This window comes from Hyla sarda, chromosome 5 (genome assembly GCF_029499605.1).
Source record: "Hyla sarda isolate aHylSar1 chromosome 5, aHylSar1.hap1, whole genome shotgun sequence".
Classification (NCBI taxonomy): Eukaryota; Metazoa; Chordata; class Amphibia; order Anura; family Hylidae; genus Hyla; species Hyla sarda.
Window position 1 is genome coordinate 282,986,242 of NC_079193.1, and position 20,671 is coordinate 283,006,912.

The 20,671-nt window shown below is 44.2% G+C and overlaps 1 protein-coding gene across 3 annotated transcripts in view; it reads right to left on the reverse strand.

Moving 5' to 3' along the window:
* The window catches only part of PRKDC (protein kinase, DNA-activated, catalytic subunit), a 631,631-nt gene that overhangs the window by 546,790 nt on the left and 64,170 nt on the right, over positions 1–20,671 (reverse strand). For all 3 annotated transcript variants that reach the window (XM_056521838.1, XM_056521836.1, XM_056521839.1), the window contains exons 7-12: positions 16,746–16,845; positions 16,532–16,587; positions 16,427–16,457; positions 15,488–15,645; positions 1,424–1,570; positions 1,095–1,259 (exon numbers count right to left, since the gene is read on the reverse strand). In XM_056521838.1, coding sequence (XP_056377813.1) covers positions 1,095–1,259; positions 1,424–1,570; positions 15,488–15,645; positions 16,427–16,457; positions 16,532–16,587; positions 16,746–16,845 — 657 coding nt within the window. The remainder of the gene's footprint in view (positions 1–1,094; positions 1,260–1,423; positions 1,571–15,487; positions 15,646–16,426; positions 16,458–16,531; positions 16,588–16,745; positions 16,846–20,671) is intronic.

Here is a 20,671-nt window from a genome sequence, read left to right on the forward strand (position 1 = left end):
TGCTGAAAAACTCGGCTTATACTCGAGTATATACGGTAAGCACACAGCGATAACTAATGTTTACAATTTTTTTTACACAATTTTTTAGTCCCCATAGATGACTATTTCATGCAATCTGCTGACTGCATACACTGTTAAATGCTATGCCATAGCATAGCATTGATCAGAGTTATCAGTGCTCTGCTGCTCCAGCCTGCCATGGCTGACTAGAGCTCCAGAGCAACAATCAAACAACGAGGAGGCAGGTAAGGGCCCTCCCACCATCCTCTAAGCTGGTCAGCTTCACTGAGCTGCAGGGACGGTTTTGTTTTTTATTTTAGATGCCAAAATCAATTTGATCACAGCGTCTAAGGGGTTAATGACGGGCAACACCGTGGTCACTGATGTGCGGTATTAGCCACGGGTCCCGGCAGCTGATAGCTGTCAGGACCACCCCGCTATGAAGAAGGGTCAGCTCCTGAGCCTGCATTACAGATGGGGAGTGGGACAAGAGCGTACAGGTACCTCTTTCATCCTTAAAGGGAACCAATCATCAGATTTTACCCTATATAATGCTTGGCAAAGCGTTATATAGGGTAAAATTGTTGTCCTCACCATCCCCGGGGGACACTCCTGCCCCCAGGGATGGTGAAGATATTAAGTTATAAACTAGTCACTGCCGCCACCGTAAGTAGTCACCTGGGCGGGGAGCTCTTCTCATCTACTCCCGTTCTTCGGCCGGCAGCGACGCCCCCTCCGCTTGATTGATGGGCCGCGTCATCGTTCCGCTCACTGAACAGACGGAGCAGAGTGATGACGCGGCCCGTCAATCAAGCGGAGGGGGCGTCGCTGCCGGCCGAAGAACGGGAGTAGATGAGAAGAGCTCCGGTGACTACTTACGGCGGCGGCGGTGACTAGTTTATAACTTCGTATCTTCACCATCCCTGGGGGCAGGAGCATCCCCCGGCAATGGTGAAAATAAAGATTTTACCCTATATAACGCTTTACCAAGCGTTATATAGGGTAAAATCTGATGATTGGTTCCCTTTAAGGTGTTAAGTCCATATAGCCCATAAAACAGGGCAGAAAAGTCAATAAGACAATTATCTACTTACAGAGTCCATGTGAAGTATGACACTTGCAATCGCCTGCAGGAAGTTTGGTAGCTGATACACATTGTCATCTTCTGTCTCTGCCTCCGTTAGGTACATTTGCTTGCAACACTGAATTAGTTCAAGATACATAAAATCCACATCCTTTGCATTTACCGCTTTGCATGGCTTCAAAGTAAGCAAAAAAGTACAAAATGGTATCAAATGCATTAAACAATCTTTTGCAGTTGTTACAGGCTATGACTGTGGTGTGTGTTTTCATTATATTTTTGAGAACATAACCATGAATATTACTGCACCAAAAAAATTATAAATAAATAGGAAAATCATACCGCTGCAAAAAACCCATATCCTCGAATAGCAATAGAGAGTTCTTTATTCGAACAATCCATCTTTCGGATGATCTTATAAAACTGTTCCATGAAGAACTGTAACTTGTCTTTGTGAGCTACAGCATCATTAGTAACCAGTAATGCTATCTAGAAAAGATCAAGGAACATTTAAAGTCAATAAATCTGCATAATAAAACTTGATATACATTCACACTTTAAGACTTAAAAGGAGTACTGTAGTGAAATACAACTTATCCCCTATCCTAAGGACACCTGCTGCACAGCCCAGCAGTCCGCAGAAAGGGGGGGGGGGGCTGACCTCCACACGATTTCATGTATCCCATAGAGATACATAGAGGGTGCATGTCGGTAGCAGCTTCCTGTAGGGGTCGGCAAGCTCCCATCCTGCGGACTGCCAGGGCGCAGTGCTGGAGATCATGGGGGTTCCCAGCGATCAGACTCCTTGCAATCTATAACTTATCCCCTATCCTTTAGATCGGGGGTAATATGTATTTCAATGTAGTACTCCATTAATAGGAGAGCTGCAACACCAAAAATAAGGTTGAATCTGATCAAGGGAAAGTAGGAAAACCTTTGTTTTGCGAAAAGTTTTTCTGCATTCCAAACTTATCATACAGTAAAATTTATAATTTTTTTATCTAAAAAAGATTTTATTGGAGCAACCGGTATAACATACAGAGCATTAGGAAAACAAAATAAAATAAAGAGATATGTTCAGTCAGGCTGGTATAACAAATGCTCCAACAACAACAAATCTGATGGGTCAGCTATAACATTTAAACAGTACAAGGAGCTTAATAAAATCTGTAAAAATGTAATAAAAACAGCAAAAATTCAAAATGAGAGACAGGTGGCCAAAGAAAGCAAAACTAATCCTAAATATTTTTTTAGATATATAAATGCAAAAAAACCAAGGACAGAGCATGTAGGATCCCTTAATAATGATAATGGGGAGGTTGTCACAGGCAATCAAGAGAAAGCGGAGCTACTGAATGGGTTCTTTAGTTCTGTATACACTATGGAAAAAGGAGCTGACATTGGCCAGGTCAGTGCTGGTAACACATCATGTAATGTACTGAAATGGCTTAATGTAGAGATGGTACAAGGTAAGTTAAGTAAAGTAAATGTAAGCAAATCTCAAGGGCCAGATAGATTGCACCCAAGAGTTCTTAGAGAACTAAGTTCAGTAATATCTGTACCCCTGTTCATGATATTTAGAGATTCTCTGGTGTCTGGTATTGTGCCAAGGGACTGGCGCAAGGCGAATGTGGTGCCAATCTTCAAGAAGGGCACTAGGTCTTTCCCAGGAAACTATAGACCAGTAAGTTTAACGTGCATTGTGGGTAAATTGTTTGAAGGACTTATAAGGGATTACATACAGGAATACATAGGGGATAATTGTATTATAAGTGATAGCCAGCATGGGTTTACTAAGGATAGAAGTTGTCAAACCAATCTAATTTGCTGTTATGAAGAGGTGAGTAGAAGCCTTGACAGAGGAATGGCTGTGGATATAGTGTTTCTGGAATTTGCTAAAGCGTTTGATACTGTCCCTCATAGATGTCTGACAGGTAAGTTAAGGTCTTTGGGTTTGGAAACTTTAGTTTGTAACTGGATTGAACACTGGCTCATGGATCGTACCCAGAGAGTGGTGGTCAATGATTCGTACTCTGATTGGTCCCCGGTAATTAGTGGTGTACCCCAAGGTTCAGTACTGGGCCCGCTGTTTCATTTATTTATCAATATTATAGAGGATGGCATTAACAGCTCTGTTTCTATCTTTGCAGATGACACCAAGCTTTGTAGCACGGTACAGTCTATAGAGGATGTGTATAGGTTACAAGATGACTTGGATAGACTGGGCATCCACTTGGCAAATGAGATCCAATGTGGATAAATGTAAAGTTATGCATCTGGGTACTAATAACATGCATGCGTCGTATGTCTTAGGGGGGATTAAACTGGCAGAGTCACTGGTAGAGAAGGATCTGGGTGTACTTGTAGATCACAGACTACAGAGTAGCATGCAATGTCAGGCTGCTGCTTCCAAGGCCGGCAGGATATTGCCATGTATCAAAAGAGGCATGGACTCGAGGGACAGGGACATAATACTCCCCCTTTATAAAGCATTGGTACGGCCTCACCTGGAATATGCTGTTCAGTTTTGGGCACCAGTCCATAAAAGGGGTGCAGAGACGCGCAACTAAACTAATATGGGGCATGGAACATCTTAGCTATGAGGAGCGATTAAAGGAGTTACAATTGTTTAGTCTTGAGAAGAGACGTTTAAGGGGGGATATGATAAAAGTATATAAGTATATTAATGGCCCATACAAAAAATATGGAGAAAACTGTTCCAGGTCAAACCTCCCCAAAGGACGAGGGGGCACTCCCTCCGTCTGGAGAAGAAAAGGTTTAGTCTCAAGGGGCGACACACCTTCTTTACCATAAGAACTGTGAACTTATGGAACAGTCTACCTCAGGAACTGGTCACAGCAGGAAAAATTAACAGCTTTAAAACAGGGTTAGATACATTCCTGGAAAAAAAAACAACATTAATGCTTATGAAGAAATATAAAATCCCATCCCTTCCCCAATATCGCACCACACCCCTACCCTTCAATTCCCTGGTTGAACTTGATGGACGTATGTCTTTTTTCAACTGTACTAACTGTAACTATGTAACAATAGCAAATAATTGAGCTCCCAAAATCAATTAGAAAATTGAAAAACAATGGTGACGTAGCATACAGGCAAGGAAATCAGGGTCTAAAATTTGTAATTTTTATAATAAAGGAATTTCTCTGATTGTTAGACAAGAGGAAAAAAAACAAGATGTTGTCGCAATGGTCTAAAATACTAACAACTAATCTTTGCTAATGTTAATTCACAACAGATTTTTTTGCATAGATTAAGCTAACCATCCGACCAAAAAAGTAATAAATTGTCAGTGACCTACTGCACCTCACTGTTCCCATTTTCCTATAATCATTACTTCTGAATTCTTGACTTCTTATATGGTTCACTATTGAACATTACATACTCAGTACCGGTTTTGAGTTTAAGTTCTCGCGCATGCGCGAAATGGTGACGTATGCACAACATGCGCATCTTGGGCAAAAAATATTAACTCCATGCGTATGCGCAAAAATATTGTGCATGGTGCGCATTCTTGCGCGAATAATATGTAATCAGTGCACCTGCACGAGTTTAAGAGCAAGTTGGTGACGGGAATGAATGACGTTGCACATACATTTAAGTTGCACATTCCCTTTGGCAATGCATCACAGGATGAGAAGTATAATGGGAGTATGTATAACCAGGGCTGTGGAGTCGGTAGATAAATGTTCCGACTCCGCAGTTTTTTGTACTTCCGACTCCCCGACTCCTCTGTATTAATACACAAATGTATTTATAAACACTTACAGTTGAATCCAAGAAGCTGTTCCACCAAGTTCTTCTAAGCTCTTCTAGCAGAGAGAGGAAGTTGGGCAGAAGCTGCTGCCTTCTTTGTGTGTGCTGATCTGCTGCTGAAGATAGTGCAGTGGGAGGATCCAGTAAGGGGCATTTATTATAAAACAAGATTTCCCTAGTAGAATCCCATAGTTATGTTTAAAGCTTAAGCTAACAATCGGAGTTTACAAGTTTTTATAGCCTTAGCTGAATGGCAGCAGTTTTTCCAATGGTTTACAGCTTCAGTCTTGAACTATTGACCCTCCACTCCCTTCACTTATACAAGTGTCTCTAGTCCTGCAAAAAACATGTTTACTTAATCCCTTATCAGTAAGAGGCTAGGTTACCCATGGGTTCCCTGTAACAGCAGAACACAACACTTTGGAAAGTATAAGTATTGCCGCTCTTAATTGTGCGTTGCGTGCCATATAGTGAAGCACATGAAAAGCATGCTTCTTCACGGTCACTCAACGTGTTCGTTTTGCGGTTACGTGAGGCACTGCATGCATTGGTCTTTATTCTTACAGTAGAGAAGTCATTAATTATAACTTTTTGTGAATTGGGACATTTAAACTTGCTTTTATTTTTAACTAGCTGAATACCCGGCGTTGCCCGGTTTTTCCTTCCTAATCCTTGTTGGGGAGGAAAATAAACAAAGGAGGAAGCTTTTGACTTCATATCCCATCCTCATATATTGTTGTCATATCCCGTCCTCATATCTCGACCTCCTATCCCGGTCCTCCTATGCCGACCTGTAATATGTGTACCAGGTATTGAAATATCTCCAGCTGTACAGAAGTTATGTGGGAACATACATTTCCCATTGATTTGCATGGGACTTTAAACAAAAACCCCAACCCTCACAAATGGGGGTAGTTAAGGGTTAAATTAACTATCCTATATTTTAAGTGGACATATAAGTAACATGTGACCAAGTATTATCAAAATATCTCCAGCCGTTTGGAAGTTTTGCAGTAACATTTATTTCACATTGACTTGTATAGGACTTTAAACATAAACCCCGCCCCTGGCAAATCGGAGTGGGTAAGGGTTAACTATCACCTATACTAGGTTTGTTGTTAACATATAAGTAACATGTGTGCCAAGTTTAATGTTAATATCTTTAGCCGTTTGGACGTGATCCTGGAACATACACACATTGAGTTTTATATATATAGATTCCAATTCCAATCCCAACCTCCTATCCCGACCTCCTATCTATCCCAACCTCCTAACTCTACCTCCTATCCCGCCCTCCTATCTCGACCTCCTATGCCAACCACCTATCCCGTCCTCCTATGCCGACCCGTAATATGTGTACCAGGTATTGAAATATCTCCAGCTGTACAGAAGTTATGTGGGAACATACATTTCCCATTGATTTGCATGGGACTTTAAACAAAAACCCCAACCCTCACAAATGGGGGTAGTTAAGGGTTAAATTAACTATCCTATATTTTAAGTGGACATATAAGTAACATGTGACCAAGTATTATCAAAATATCTCCAGCCGTTTGGAAGTTTTGCAGTAACATTTATTTCACATTGACTTGTATAGGACTTTAAACATAAACCCCGCCCCTGGCAAATCGGAGTGGGTAAGGGTTAACTATCACCTATACTAGGTTTGTTGTTAACATATAAGTAACATGTGTGCCAAGTTTAATGTTAATATCTTTAGCCGTTTGGACGTGATCCTGGAACATACACACATTGAGTTTTATATATATAGATTCCAATTCCAATCCCAACCTCCTATCCCGACCTCCTATCTATCCCAACCTCCTAACTCTACCTCCTATCCCGCCCTCCTATCTCGACCTCCTATGCCAACCACCTATCCCGTCCTCCTATGCCGACCCGTAATATGTGTACCAGGTATTGAAATATCTCCAGCTGTACAGAAGTTATGTGGGAACATACATTTCCCATTGATTTGCATGGGACTTTAAACTAAAACCCCGACCCTCACAAATGTGAGTAGTTAAGGGTTAAATTAACTATCCTATATTTTAAGTAGACATATAAGTAACATGTGGCCAAGTATTTTCAAAATATCTCCAGCTGTTTGGAAGTTTTGCAGTAACATGTATTTCCCATTGACTTGTATAGGACTTTAAACATAAACCCCGCCCCTGGCAAATCGGAGTGGGTAAGGGTTAACTATCACCTATCCTATGTTTGTTGTTGACATATAAGTAACATGTGTGCCAAGTTTCATGTTAATATCTTTAGCTGTTTGGACGTGATGCTGGAACATACACACATTGGGGGAGATTTATCAAAACCTGTCCAGAGGAAAAGTTGCCTAGTTGCCCGTAGCAACCAATCAGATTGCTTCTTTCATTTTTAACAAGGCCTCTGTAAAATAAAAGGAGCAATCTGATTGGTTGCTATGGGCCACTCAGCAACTTTACCTTTGCACAGGTTTTGATAAATCTCCCCCATTGAGTTTTATATATATATAGATTCCAATCTAAATTTAGTAGGAGTCTGAGTATTGTTTGCCGACTCAGACTCCAGGTACCCAAAATTACGTCCGACTCCACAGCACTGTGTATCACATGCTGTGATTGGAGGATACCATGTGAATGTTGGTTGGACACAATTAGGACGCAATCTTGTGAGGTCAAGACAACAGTCTATAAATAGCAGGACATGCAAATGGCAAGCTGTGTTGCCTACAATCCTCCTGATGACTGATTATTCACTGAAACATGTAGAGGGGGCACATTATTGTTGATCTTAATAACATGCAAATATATGCCTCATTTCTTGTATGATTTCAGATATATCCCACTTGTATATGATACTAATAAGTTGTGAATCCACTGGGATAAAAATCAATTATGGCAAAACGGCATGGAATTTTAACAATCACTCTTGAGCACCATTTCAGTTACACATTCAGTTTATTTAAAATGTTCTAATAAATGTTAAGTTTTAGGGCTTTCTCCTAGAAGGGAGTTCTGTACCCCTGACATTGCGTTATGGGGTAATTGTGTTTATGAAATTGTCAGTGAACCACTGATAAAGTGCTATAGAGGTGTCCACAGTAGTGTCCACATATAGTGGAAGTGACCTCTACTCTTGCTAATGGTCACTGCCATCTTAAAGGAAAAGGATAATCTCACCTCCTGACCTACTTAAAAGCCTTAATACCCTAACATGATATACAGTGGGGCAAAAAAGTATTGAGCAATTGTGCAAGTTCTCCCATTTAAAAAGATGAGAGGCCTGTAATTTTCATCATAGGTATACCTCAACTATGAGAAAAAAAAATCTAAAAACACATTGTCTGATTTTAAAAGAATTTATTTGCAAATTATGGTGGAAAATAAGTATTTGGTCACCTACAAAGGTGTTAAAATGGTCACAAGAACGGTGAGCAAAAATTCCAGAACCACACGGGGGGACCTAGTGAATGACCTGCAGAGAGCTGGGACCAAAGTAACAAAGGCTACCATCAGTAACACACTACGCAGCCAGGGACTCAAATCATGCAGTGCCAGACGTGTCCCCCTGTTTAACCCCTTAAGGACGCAGGACGTAAATGTACGTCCTGGTGCGGTGGTACTTAACGCACCAGGACGTACATTTACGTCCTGTGCATAACCGCGGGCATCGGAGCGATGCCCGTGTCATGCGCGGCTGATCCCGGCTGCTGATCGCAGCCAGGGACCCGCCGGCAATGGCCGACGCCCGCGATCTCCCTCAGGTGCATCTGGGGCAGTGCGCGATTTGAATGAATGATCGGATCGCCCGCAGCGCTGCTGCGGGGATCCGATCATTCAGAACACTGCACGGAGGTCCCCTCACCTTCCTCCTTGCGGCTCCCGGCGTCTCCTGCTCTGGTCTGAGATCGAGCAGACCAGAGCAGAAGATCGCCGATAACACTGATCTGTTCTATGTCCTATACATAGAACAGATCAGTATTAGCAATCATGGTATTGCTATGAATAGTCCCCTATGGGGACTATTCAAGTGTAAAAAAAAATGTAAAAAAATGTAAAAGTAAAAAAAAAAAAGTGAAAAATCCCCTCCCCCAATAAAAAAGTAAAAACGGCCGTTTTTTCCTATTTTACCCCCAAAAAGCGTAAAAAATAAATTTTATAGACCTATTTGGTATCGCCGCGTGCGTAAATGTCCAAACTATTAAAATAAAATGTTAATGATTCCGTACGGTGAACGGCGTGAACGAAAAAAAATAAAGTCCTAAATTGCTACTTTTTTAATACATTTTATTAAAAAAAAAAATTATAAAAAAATGTATTAAAAGTTTTTTATATGCAAATGTGGTATCAAAAAAAAGCACAGATCATGGCGCAAAAAATGAGCCCCCATACCGCCGCTTATACGGAAAAATAAAAAAGTTAGAGGTCATCAAAATAAAGGGATTATAAACGTACTAATTTGGTTAAAAAGTTTGTGATTTTTTTTAAGCACAACAATAATAGAAAAGTATGTAATAATGGGTATCATTTTAATCGTATTGAATAAAGAACACATATAATTTTTACCATAAATTGTACGGCGTGAAAACGAAACCTTCCAAAATTAGCAAAATTGCGTTTTTCTTTTTAATTTCCCCACAAAAATCATGTTTTTTGGTTGCGCCATACATTTTATGATATAATGAGTTATGTCATTACAAAGGACAACTGGTCGCGCAAAAAACAAGCCCTCATACTAGTCTGTGGATGAAAATATAAAAGAGTTATGATTTTTAGAAGGCAAGGAGAAAAAAATGAGTCCTTAAGGCCAAAATGGGCTGAGTCCTTAAGGGGTTAAGCCAGTAAATGTCTGGGCCCATCTGAAGTCTGCTAGAGAGCATTTGGATGATCCAGAAAAGGATATGGAGAATGTCATATGGTCAGATGAAACCAAAGTAGAACTTTTTGGTAAAAACTCAACTCATCGTGTTTGAGTTGCATCCAAAGAACACCATACCTAATGTGAAGCATGGGGGTGGAAACATCACGCTTTGGGGCTGTTTTTCTGCCAAGGGACCAGGGCGACTGATCCGTTTAAAGGAAAGAATGAATGGGGCCATGTATCGTGGGATTTTGAGTGAAAACCTTCTTCCATCAGCAAGGGCAATGAAGATGAAATGTGGCTGGGTCTTTCAGCATGACAATGATCCCAAACACACCGCCCCGGGCAATGAAAGAGCGGCTTTGTAAGAAGCATTTCAAGGTCCTGGAGTGGCCTAGCCAGTCTCCAGATCTCAACCCCATAGAAAACCTTTGGAGGGAGTTGAAAGTCTGTGTTGCCCAGCTACAGCCCCAAAACATCACTGCTGTAGAGGAGATCTGCACGGAGGAACGGGCCAAAATACCAGCAACAGTGTGTGAAAACCTTGTGAAGATTAGGTTATGTTCACACTGAGGAATTGGGGCGGAAAACAAGCAGAATTCTTCTGCCTCAAAATATTGTTACTTTTCCACAAGAACTTGAGATTTCGCGCGGAATAGGTGCAGAATTGATGCGGAATTCGAGCGGAATTCCACACCCGGAAATGAAAGTGAAATATTATATATATATATATATATATATATATATATATATATATATAATCTTTTATTCATGCGGAAATTCTGTGCCGATTCCGCGCGAATTCCGCGCCATTTCCGCGTGGGAATGATTCTGACTGAAATTTTTTTTTTACATTGATCTCTATGGGAGTAAGAACATGTTCTTTCTTCAAGCGGAACAGACTTCCTTGTCAGAATTCTGCTTGAGGAAATTCCTCAGTGTGAACTGAGGGGCAGAAATTCTGCACAGCTCTATGGGGATTTTCACTGCTGAATGAATTGGAGAGGAAAAAGCAAGCAGAATTACTTGTGGAAATTCCTCTCCAATTCCTCAGTGTGAACATACCCTTACAGAAAACATTGACCTCTGTTATTGCCTACAAAGGGTATATAACAAAGTATTGAGATTAACTTTTGTTATTGACCAAATACTTATTTTCCACCATAATTTGCAAATACATTCTTTAAAAATCAGACAATGTGATTTTATGGATTTTTTTTCTCATTATGTCTCTCATAGTTGAGGTATACCTATGATGAAAATTACAGGCCTCTCGTCTTTTTAAGTGGGAGAACTTGAACAATTGGTGGATGACTAAATACTTTTTTGACCCACTGTATGGGTAGAGATGTGGGTTGTATCCTTGATTACTAAGTAGCTGGGGACTAAATCTGAAATACCATGCCACTGAGGGAGGCTCCTAAGAACAGAAGCCCCACATAGGTGGAACAGCATAAGGTGATAGAAAGCCCCAAGAACAAGGCTGACAGGGAGAGAAAGAAGTACTGAATAAAGGCGGAAGCTCCAGAAAGAAAGTGACTTATGTAAAGAGGTTGTGGAGGAAGGGGACCCTAAAAAGGCCACCAAAGAAAGGGTGTACTGGAGCTAATGATCCTCATTCCATGGTAGCTTGCTATAGTGTTAAAAATATCATCTCTATAGCACTCCTCATCAGGGCCGCCATCAGGAGGGTACAACCGATACCCCTGTAAGGGGCCAGGCCGGTTCCGGTGATTTATTTATTTTTTATTCTCTTCAATGTCAGCAAGTTACTTTTATTCGCTGTCCGCTGGGGCCAACACAATATACACTGACTGACTGTACTCTGTACAATCAGTCAGTAACAGACTGTCACAGACTGCAGCGGTGCTGCTGTAGCACAGCACATACCTCTAGGGCCGGTGGCCGCTGCGTCTTTAAAACCGCAATGGCCACCGGGAGGTACGTCGCTGCACTCTGTACACTGCCACTGTGACCTCTGTAGCGCCGTGGCGGAGGAAGAAGAAAGGAGGTCAGCGCGCAGGGACTAGGAGCAGCGGTCTGCTGGCTGCAGGAGAGGGGAGCAGCGAAACAACAGAAAAGCCTGCCCTGAGGAGGAGAGCAGACGGGACAGAGTTTAAGTGCAAGTAAATAAATAAATATGACTGGGGCGGGGCAGAACTATAATATGCTGGGGCCTGTAGTCCGGGTGACAAGAGCTGAGGTGACTACAGCTATATGGGGGCAACAATTAGCAGCAGAGAGGTGCCTACAACAACTATATGGGGGCAATTTAGTTCTTGTAGGCTCCTCTTTGCCAAAAGTTACTCCCATATAGTGGTAGGCCCCTCTATGAAGAGCCTACAAAAACCTTTATGGGGGCAACTTGAACAGATGGGCCTACCCAAACTTTATGGGGCTCCCATTGGGTAGGCCCCTCTTTTAATAGTTACCCCCATATAGTTTGGGTATGCCCCTGTGTTAATAGTTGCCACCATATAGTTTGGGTGGGCCCCTCTGTTAACCCCTTAAGGACGCAGGGCGTATGCATACGCCCCCGTTTCCGAGTTCTTAAGGACTCAGGGCGTATGGATACGCCCTGCGTTCTTTTGGCCCCTGCCGCTCGCCGGGCAGGGACCGGGATGCCTGCTGATATTGTTCAGCAGGCAACCCGGCATATCGTCCAGGGGGGTCCTGAGGTCCCCCCCAATTCAGACGTGTGATTTGCATTTATTCCAGGTCAATCGGGTCTCTGGTGACCCGGAAGAAAAGGGTGAATGGGGCTGTCCGAGACAGCCCCATTCCCCCTTACTCAGCAGGAGTGAGGTGGCACGGGTGCTGCCTTGCGATCATGTGATTGATCGGTCGGAACAATCACGGACCTGCTGTGGACGGCGGTTGGAGCGGAGATCGGCGCCGGCGGGGGTCTCCTACCTTGCCCTGGTCAGACAGGGGTCCCCTCAGGATCGGTGGCGACAGGAGCAGCAGGATCGGCTACAGCAGCGGCGGCGTCACGGGGCAGGATACAGCAGGAGGTAAGGCCTCTTCACTTCCTGCTGTTGCTTAGCAACAACTCTCGGCATGCAAAGCCAAAGGGCATGCTGGGGGTTGTAGTTTTGCAACAGTTGGAGGCACATTTTTTCTATGAAAAGTGCATCCAGCTGTTGCATAACTACAACTCCCAGCATGCACAGACTACCAAAGGGTATGCTGGGAGTTGTAGCAGTGTGCCTCCAGCTGTTGCAAAACCAACTCTCAGCATGCCCTTTGGCTGTCAATGCATGCTGATTGTTGCAGTTTTGCAACAGCTGGAGACACATTGGTTGTGAAACAGAGTTTGTTACCTAACTCAGTGTTTTCTCTGGTGACCCGATCACCCGGAAAATAGGGATGATCGGAGCGGTCAGTGACAGCCCCGATCATCCTGAGGGTTAGGAGCGAGGTCACAGTGCTGCGATCTCCTCCTATCCCCTGCCATTAGTCAGAAATGAGTTCGCAGGTAGGGAAAGGAGGGTGGGGGGGGGGGGGGTGTTAAAGGAAGGGGGAAGTAAGCAATATTTACTGCTGCCCTTCCTAGTGGGTACCAAACTGCAACTCCCAGGATGCCCAGACAGCCAAAGGCAGGTAGGGAAACGAAGGCCCCCCCCCCCTTTAGACAGCAGCAGGGCCCCCCCTTTAGACAGCAGCAGGCCCCCTCCCCCTTTAGACAGCATCAGGCCTTTGCATTGGTGGTGAGACAGATGACCACATGGTGAGCAGTGGCAGAAACCGGGTCACCTGCATCATCTACATATAAATTCAAGTAGGTAGTATCCCCTTGCAGACATTAGCAGCTGCCCCCCGGAAATCATTAGTAGCACCCTCCCCCCCTCTAGACTACAGGCCCACCCCCTTGTAGACATAAGTAGCAGCCTCCCTGTAGACCACAGCCCCCCTTTAGACAGTGGGCCCTAATTTAAACAGCATAAGGCCCCCCTATAGACAGCAGCGGGCCCTCCCTCCTTTAGACAGCAGCGGGGCCCCCCTTTAGACAGCAGCAGGGCCCCCCTTTAGACAGCAGCAGGGCCCCCCTTTAGACAGCAGCAGGGCCCCCCTTTAGACAGCAGCAGGGCCCCGCATTTAGACAGCAGCAGGGCCCCCCATTTAGACAGCAGCAGCCCCCCATTTAGAACGCATCAGTTCCCCCCCCTTTAGACAGCAGCAGGGCCCCCCCCCTTTAGACAGCAGCAGGGCCCCCCCTTTAGACAGCAGCAGCGCCCCACCTTTAAACAGCAGCAGTGCCCCCCTGTTTATACAGCAGCAGGGCCCCCCTGTTTATACAGCAGCAGGGCCCCCTTGTTTATACAGCAGCAGGGCCCCCCTTTATATAGCAGCAGGGCCCCTCCCCCCGTTTAGACAGCAGCAGGGCCCCCCCCCCTCCTTTAGACATTAGTAGCAGCCCGCCCTCCATGCAGACAGCTCACCTGCAGCTGTCCTCTGTCGGGTGCTGCCGCTCCACTGTCCCGTTCTCCAGTCCGTATCATGTCGTCCTATGGAGGAGCATGTGACATACACGTCAATCTGCTTCCTCTGTAGCGTTACGCTGTGCGCAGGGGAGGAGGCGGAGTGACGTGTGTGTCACATGCTCCTCCATAGGACGACATTATATGGACCGGAGGACGGGAGAACGGGGCAGCAGAGCGGTAGCAGGTATCGGGCATGGTATCAGGGACATTAAACGAGTCCCCGATACCATGCAAATGGCTAGTATCGGCCCCCGATACCAGTATCGGTATCGGGACCTCCCTACTGCTTATTTAGGTTGGATATTGTCGTACTTCTAAACAAAATCATAACTACATACTTGAAAATGTATACATTTAAAATTGTCATCTTCTGACCCCTATAACTTTATTTTTCAGCGTATGGGCCGGTATGAGGGCTCATTTTTTGCGCCGTGTTCTGAAGTTTTTATCGGTACCATTTTTGCATTGATCGGACTTCTTGATCGCTTTTTATTCATTTTTTTTATGATATAAAAAGTGACCAAAAGTACGCTATTTTGGACTTTGGAATTTTTTTGCGCGTATTTTTATAGTTCGGACATTTACACATGCGGCGATACCACATATGTTTATTTTTATTCACACAGTTTTTTTTTTATGGGAAAAGGGGGGTGATTCAAACTTTTATTAGGGAAGGGGTTAAATGATCTTTATTAACTTTTTTTTTTTCACTTTTTTTTTTGCAGTGTTATAGCTCCCATAGGGACCTATAACACTGCACACACTGATCTTTTACCCTGATCCCTGCAAAGCCATAGCTTTGCATGGATCAGCGTAATAGGTGATTGATTGCTCAAGCCTGTAGCTCAGGCTTGGAGCAATCAAACGCTAATCGGACGCGACGGAGCAAGATAAGGGGGCCTCGCGATTTATCGCGATAGTCCCGATCAGCCCGACTGAGCAGCCGGGAAGCTTTTACTTTCATTTTCGATGCGGCAATCAACTTTGATCGCCATGTCTGTGCCGCACGCTATTAGCCCAGGGTCCCGGCTATCAATAGCAGCCGGGACCGACCTGGTGTGATGCAGGTCACAGCATGACCCCGTTTTAAACACCCGAACCGGGCGCAGGGCGTACAGGTACGCCCTGAGTCCTTAAGAGGTTAAAAACATTTTTTAATATAAACAGTGCTAGAACATGTTCACCTTATACCACGGTAGCTTTTGGGTCCTCAATAAGAATACTACCTATTAACCATATTAAAACACTAGTTGACATTTAATTCCAGCGGTAGGGTGAAAAACACACATACTTGTTTTAGAAAGGAGTCCATAGCAGCAAATGCACTTTTCTTTACTTCGTGATTTAAATGCCCACACCACTTGGACATTACTTCAAAAACTGTCCGATAGGTGTCCATGAGGTAGGTATTAAACTGGGATGCATGTTGAGCAAGAAGATTAAGGCCAGCTGCAGATTATAGAAGTTAATATAGTCATTAATACAACATATAGATATGAAAAGTATATTATATTCCAAGTATATTAACTACCCTACATTGCCTGAAAAATGATGCTGGGAAAGCCCTCCCGGATTCCTCTCTCTATTATCTATCAGGCTTGGGTTTCTTAGACACTGGGTCACTAACAGCCCCCTGCCTTATTTAGAGCACCACTTCATATTCATACTTCATATTCATACTTCATATTGCGAGTACAAGGCCTTTGGGCAGTCTTCGAAGACCTGAGCAATAACAACTGCTCACCCCTTCCCATACATAGGTTGGCAGTGGAGGTGACAGCTGGCTGCGCTCTATTTATTCAGGGGACAATTTCTCGCCATACTCTGGATCAGTGGTGGTCCCAGAGGTAGGACCCCCAAGTTTAGCATGTTTTTCTTCATCGTCTGGATAAGGGAATAGCTTTTGATGTTGGGAATATCCCCTAAGGGTGTATTCACACGTACAGTATCCTGCAAATATTTGATGTACATTTTGTCATGGTGTTATCCGCAAGCTGCAGCCGCAGGACTAGCTATTGACCTTAGATGCTAATAGATTAATAAGTGCAATGTACTAACTTAGGTTGAAAGACCACTCTGTCATCTTTGCTTAACTATTTTTTGCTACATACTGATCTGACAGAGTTTACATTGTTGACAGTATCAAAAGACATAGCCCGATGACACAGAGCAAGCAATGTGCACATATTGCAACCTTGCAAAACATAGATATAAAAAAAAAAAAACTCACCTAAAGGCACAGCATATCTCTTTAGGTCAATCTACAGAAAAGAAAACAAATAAATAATGCCACAAAATATTTCTTGACATTTTGTTATTATTGGTTATACTGTACCTGAGGATTTATTGCCTTGATTGTGTATTCGAAAATTTCTTTAGAAGTCCTAGCATCTGGAAGAAATTGAATTTGTTATAGTATAAATCATAGAATGGCATATAGGCATACTATACAATATATTAGATTTTAACAGGTTCACAGTTTTTTGCCTCCTTACATTCAAACAACTTTGAAATTAAAGTCTCTGTTGATAAGAAAACAGTAACTGTACCTTCTTCTACAGATTTTGTAAAGTTAATCAAGAGTGCTGATAATCCTCTTAAACATCCAGCTACCACTGCAAACTTAGGCTGTCTTGTGGATGATGTCATCTAGAAGGGTGCAGTAAAAATTGGAAAAATAAATAAAACTTAAAACTGAATACACACAACAGTAATCTGAGAACACAGAAATATTTTTATATTTATTATGGAATTCAAATGAAGGGTGTTGACAAGGAAATGAATACAGGGTAATTCTGCACGATGACAGGTAATAGGTAAAATTTAATTTTTAAATACAGGTTAACAGCACTCCTCCAAAAGTTTCTCAATTGGGTAAAATTTCTGAGTGTATCTTATAGGCATGGCCAGCAGACAACAATTTATCACCAAGAGGTACAATACCCAGAAATAGCCTCTAAGAGCCTTTTCATAGGGCAGCAGTGAAATCACTCTCACGCCCTGTTGTAGCAAGACCCAGTGTCTAATCCAGTGATTCCCAACCGGGGTTCCGTCGAGAACTGCCAGGGGTTCTGCGGCCTCCATCAATCTATATTTTTTTTTTAAATTTTTTAAACTCCCCCCCCGGCCTGCATGCCTGTGAATCACGGCGGTGCAGGGGGGGGGTAGGGGAGCCTGCATGTGCATTGCGTGTACGTGCGCACACAGCGTCCCCCTCCCCCCTGCGGCGCCATGAGTGAGTCATAGTGGCGCAGGCCGGGAAGAGGATAAATTCAATGGGGATGATGCGCCGGCCCCCACAGAAGGACGTTGAAAAACAGCTCAGCTTAATTAAAGAGTAGCTATCACTAAACAAAATTTCCCTATCCCCCCTCCCCATCTGTCCCTGATACTAACTACATCAATCCCTGTTTGTATTTCTGCCCAAATCCCCATAAAATTACCTCATGTAGAACGGCTGCAGGAGCTCTCTGGTGAGGGCAGGAAGTGGGCGGCCCCGGCAGGCGTGACGTCATCTGAAGCCTAGCTGGGGCTCACCTCCGCCCGTCTTCTCTCTCTTTCCTGCAGCTCGCACCCTGCAATGAATGAGGAGAGGGAGAGGCAGGGGGTAGGGATATTTAAATTCCGCGCCGCATGCTCACGAGCGCTGTACTAGCTCTCTGCCTGTATAGGAAACAGGCAGAGAGTGAGCATAGCGGTCGTGCGCGCTCGCGGGGAGCGAAATTTAAATATCCCCGCCCGCCTTTCATCTCCCTCTCCTCATTCATGTGAACGCGCGTTCTGTACCACGCTGGGCCACGCTGCCTGGCCCGCGTTGGTCCGAACATGCTGAACATCGGGGGGGGAAGTAATCCTGAGCCATATAGAGTGACACCTAGTGGCCAGGTTTACAGAAGTTTAAAAAAAAAAAAAAAAAAACACATAAAACACCCCTCTGTCACTCATGTACACCTCTCTGTTACCCATGTACACCCCTCTGTCACCCATGTACACTCCTCTACACACCTGTCACCCATGTACACCTTTCTGCACCCGTTACCCCTTTACACCTTTACGCCCCTGTATTCCACCTCACTTGTAGAAGGGGAATCTGGAGGCTGATGCTGGAAAACTGCAGAGCCTAATAGGTTTGTTTTGCAGGTTTAACGGTGAAGAATTGTGGCTGGGAGAAATTGTCATGACGGCCCGGACCAGATGGAGAAGAGAAGGGAAAGACGCTGATTAGAGAAGACTTATTTGTGAGTTGCTGTGTAAAGCAGCACTGTAATCCACATACCCACAGATAAATAATTGACATTGTGCATTGCGACTGCCTGCTTTTTTTTTTTTTTTTTTTTTTCTCATCAACTTCGGTAGGTGTTCTCTGTGGAAATTTTTATATATATCTATAAACAGGTAATGTTTAACACCTTAACGACCACGAATGAGTATACACATCCAGACGGGATGCAAGTTCCCTTACCTGGACGATTATACACGTCCATTGATCTCGTGGGTACTTACCAGTGTACCCATGAGATCATGGCAGGGACAAGGCTGCAACACACAGCCGGGACCCTGCCGCACTGCCGGGACCGAAGTAAACTTCGGTCCCAGCAGTTTAACCCTTACAGCCGGGGTCGGAAAACGACCACAAGCTGTAAGGAGTTTGACAGAGGGAGGGGGCTCCCTCTGTCTCTCTCCAGCAGCACCCCGCGACAATCGCAGGGTGCTGCATGTTACCTGGGAATCCGGGGGTCGTACAAAGACCCCCAGATCTGCCCCAGTAACTGCCTGTTAGGACGTGCCAGAGGCACATCCTGATATGCTGCCTGCCAACACTAAACTGGCAGGCAGCATATAACTACAATGCTTTGGAATACTAAGTATTCCAAAGCATTAAAAAAAAAAAGTGTAAAAAAAGAATAAAGAAAAGTGTAAAAAAAATAAAGTGTGAAAACAAAAAAAGTAGTAAAAAAGTGTAAAAAAAAAATCAAATAAAAAATACATTACATAAATAAAAATAATGGGGGGCATTTACTAAGGGGTTTAGTCATTTTTTTCTGACTATTTTTGGCGCAAAATTGTCGCAATTGCGCCTACCCTATAAATTGTGCGACTTTCCCTAGCAAGAGCTAGAAAGTAAAAAAAAAATTTCCCGCTTAATTTACGCAAGTTTTCAGTTTTGACTTGCAGTGGTCAGGAATTTATTAACTGAGACAGTCGCAGTTGCGCAATAAACTGTCGCAACGGCCATAAAAATTGACTAAATTTACTCCAGCTCCAACATGGAGCAGGAAAAGCTACTGCCGCCCGGGCTCCGACATACTTTCTCCCCGCTACCCTCACTGCGCTACAGGGACACTGCAGTGATTTATATCCCCCCCTCTCACCTGCCAGCACCACACAACTCCCATCTGTCTGCTGTTGCAAGACTACAAGTCCCAGCATGGCCTTACAGTGAGGACACGCTGGGAGTTGTAGTCTTGTAGCAGCGGGAGCTGAGCGGCGCGGGCGGGAGACCAGGGGGGGGGGGGGGTAGCGGGGAGGCCGTATGAGGAGCCCGGGCGGGAGACAAGGGGGGTAGCGGGGAGACCGTATGAGGAGCCCGGGCGGCTGCACTGTAATGTCAGCCCGGGCTCCTGCCCTGAGAGCCATAGGCTTTGGCTGTCAGGGCATGCTGGGTGTTGTAGTTTTGCAACAGCTGGAGGGCCACAGTTTGCAGACCACTGGTGTGTGGTCTGTAATTTGTAGTCCTCCAGCTGTTGCAAAACTAAACAGCTGAAGGGGACCGGCGAAGAAGTTCACTTACCCTTCCGAGGCTCCAGCGACGATCATGCTGGGACATGGGCGGAGGTTTACAGTAAGTATCCGGCTGCAAGTTTGAGCTGCGGCAAATTTTCTGCCGTAGCTCAAACTGCCAGCAAGAAACTACTGTGAACCCCCGCCCGTGCGACTGTACCCTAAAAACACTACATTACACTACACTAACACAAAATAAAATGAAAAGTAAAAAACACTACATATACACATACCCCTACACAGCCCCCCTCCTCTCCCCAATAAAAATTAAAAACGTCTGGTATGCCACTGTTTCCAAAACGGAGCCTCCAGCTGTTGCAAAACAACTACTCCCAGTATTGCCAGATAGCCACTGACTGTTCAGGCATGCTGGGAGTTTTACAACAGCTGGAGGCACCCTGTTTGGGAATCACTGGCGTAGAATACCCCTATGTCCACCCCTATGCAAATCCCTAATTTAGGCCTCAAATGCGCATGGCGCTCTTTCGCTTTGGAGCCCTGTCGTATTTCAAGGCAACAGTTTAGGGTCACATATGGGGTATCGCCGTACTCGGGAGAAATTGTGTTACAAATTTTGGGGGTATGTTATGCTATTACCCTTTTTAAAAATGTAAAATTTTTGGGAAACCAAGCATTTTAGGTAAAAAAAATAATTAGTTTTTTACATATGCAAAAGTCGTGAAACACCTGCAGG